This window comes from Glycine max, chromosome 10 (assembly GCF_000004515.6).
Source record: "Glycine max cultivar Williams 82 chromosome 10, Glycine_max_v4.0, whole genome shotgun sequence".
NCBI classification, from domain to species: Eukaryota; Viridiplantae; Streptophyta; class Magnoliopsida; order Fabales; family Fabaceae; genus Glycine; species Glycine max.
This window is the reverse complement of record NC_038246.2, coordinates 1,824,965-1,827,696: the sequence shown is the minus strand read 5'-3', so window position 1 is coordinate 1,827,696 and position 2,732 is coordinate 1,824,965. Positions and strand designations below refer to the sequence as shown.

General features: G+C 30.6%; 1 protein-coding gene across 1 annotated transcript; it reads right to left on the bottom strand.

Annotated features, from left to right (window-relative positions):
• Window positions 1–1,764: 1,764 nt before the first annotated feature.
• On the bottom strand, window positions 1,765–2,489 carry LOC100305876 (thioredoxin superfamily protein). Its single transcript, NM_001251139.3, has one exon. It carries the CDS (start codon window positions 2,377–2,379, stop codon window positions 2,071–2,073), a length of 309 nt encoding a protein of 102 aa, NP_001238068.1. The 5' UTR covers window positions 2,380–2,489; the 3' UTR covers window positions 1,765–2,070.
• Between the last annotated feature and the right edge of the window lie 243 nt (window positions 2,490–2,732).

The following is a 2,732-nucleotide window of genomic DNA, read 5'->3' as shown; positions in this document are numbered from 1 at the left end:
ATGTAATGATTACAGTGAAGGAGGACCAATTGACCCTTGGGGGACCTTGGCCATAATAATATTTTAAAAATATATATTCTTTTATATAAAATATTATATGATTTTTTTATAGTTTTTATTGAAAGATAATTAATTAATGGTTTTTTCCTCACTTTTTTGATAAATATTTTTTTAAAATTCTTCTAGAAATAATTATATTCTCCCACTTTTTAGACAAAATATTTTAGTATCATTAAATTTTTTAAGTGTCTTTTTCTTTTATAATCTATTATTGCAATTTTAAAGACTATAAATAATTATATTTATATTTGCAATCAAATAACTTTATTAGTCCTCCTTTTATATTGATTTGATTTATTAACTTTTGCGCTAATGAAATAAACTCATTGATATATGAAATTGACATCTCAAATTTGAAATAGAATAACAAATATTCCCTCATTTTATCATTGTTCTTATTATATTTTCTGTTTTTCTTGTTGTATCCATATAACATAACATTCTTCTTCCCTTTTTTGACATTTGAAAGTACTATTTTTCATTTTTAGCTACTATAGTCGTAAAAGAAAATCTAATGAGTAACATAAATCATTCTGACTTGGTATATTTTTATAACACAACTAATAGATTTTTTTTAAATTATACAGTTAATTTGTATAAGGTCTTAATAAGAAATTTACGAAGATTCTTAGTGAAACGTGAAACTTATTACTTGATAGTTGTTTTTTTTTTATTTTTAAAATAAACATTGATATGAAAACATTACAATACATGCATTTTCACATCTCAATTATATTCGCACCCCAAAGTTAATTGATCCTGTACTACATACCGAAGTATTTATTTCAAAAATCAAAGCCGCACAAAAAAAGATATTGGGGGACAAGAACCCAACCCAATGCTTGATAGTTGTAATCTTAGGTTTTTAAAAAATATATTTAGTTGATTGCCTATATATATACATTTTCTAAATATATTCTTACATCATTTCAAAACGCATAATCATAAATATTTTATATAAAATTCAGTGTTACAAATCGTGTCATTGTCATTATCTCCCATGAGTATCATTATCACATATTTACATTTTTTTTATTACCAATGTAGTCACTATCACCAATAATTTGTTACCAATGTCTCCGGTACCATTTTCATTGCTACAAGTCCACCAACATTGTCTCTATCGCCTCTCCTTCTCTTGCCCCTCAATCCCAGCTTCTCTCCTTCCGCCAAACAAGATTGAAGTAATAAATAATAAGTTAATTTTGATTTAAGATTTAATTAAAGAATGAAAGTAACAACTTTTAAACTAAAAGTTATAAAGCGGGAAATTAGCTTTATTTTTTTTAAAAATAAAGTAAAACTTAAAACTGAAAATGATGCTAACAGGAGCTGGTTTAGGTTGCAATTATATTCAGTGGCCAAAAGGCAAATTAAACTATGCGGCAAAAATTATAAAATGCCCCAAAACATGTTGATATTAACTATAGTGGCCCAAAAAGGTATCAGGTTCAGAGTATATGTAATAAAAGCCGAACAACCTACTAAATCGAAAGTGGTGTTTTGACAATCAGACTTTAAAATTATCCCGTTACATTAAGTAAAGTATTGTCCCTTAAGTGGTTGAGATTTTGATCAGAACTTAATTATCCTGTGGGAAGTGGAAGAAGATTGTATATGGATTGATCGATGGCATATAATTGAGTGTAACTGAAACATTTTTTCTTCTTCTTCTTCCAATCTCTTGCAACAATATAGATAAAGGCAAGAAAGTTCAAAGTTGCATTAAGTAAAGTAGGAGCATCAGTTAATTTCCTCCCACATGATCAAGTTTCATAACATGGTAGGCATTAGCTATATATATAGTAAGCCAGCCAGCCTTATATAAAATACATACATACCAAAAAAGCAAGACTACATTTTTTTTTTTATACAGACTTCCTCTTTGATACATCACAAGCTAAAGAGGACACTCAAGAAAAAGAAGGGGTGTCCCTTGACTTAAAACATTGTATATATATAAGAGCTCCTTCATGTAAATATATATCTTAAGGAGCATATAATTGAGTACTAGAACCATATGGCTTTTGCAGCCATGAGCATTTGTTTGAGAGAGCCATCAACATGGAGGGATATGACATCCTTTGAAGAGCCTACAAATTTTCCACCAATGAACACTGCTGGCACTGAAGGGTTGCACCCCATGCTCCTCAAAGCCCACTCCATTTCCCTCCCATATGCATCCTTGTCTAGCTCATGCACTGCTGGGCTTGCTCCAAGCTCATAGAACAGTTGCGTGATGCTGTGGCACATGTAACATGAACTCTTGGTGAATATAACTGCTGCCTTCTTTGATGCCAACTCTCTTACCCTATCCATTTTTGCTTCTAATTTTAAGAGAAAGGGTTATTGAAAAGAAAATATGAGCTTGCAAATGAGAACTTGTATGTACTAGCTCTAAAAGGCTTTGTTAATTGTTTTTCTTCCCTGGTGGACTTTGAGATTTGATCTCCTCTTATTTATATGGCTCAAGGATAGTGGAGTTGTGCATTAGAACTAAAGTAATTATATTTATCGGAAAGGAAAAGGAACAAAGTAATTCTTTCGGATATTTGTTTGGATAAGAGAGAAATGCTCGCTGATCATTTGATCGATGGTGACTCTGACATGGAACACAAGTTGCATTTAGAATCACACTGTTCATGCAAGTGATAATTCAAATCACTTGGGGT

Bases quoted from the DNA above. Each gene is read 5' to 3' on its own strand.
- LOC100305876 (NM_001251139.3), bottom strand. From the start codon at position 2,379: ATGGATAGGGTAAGAGAGTTGGCATCAAAGAAGGCAGCAGTTATATTC.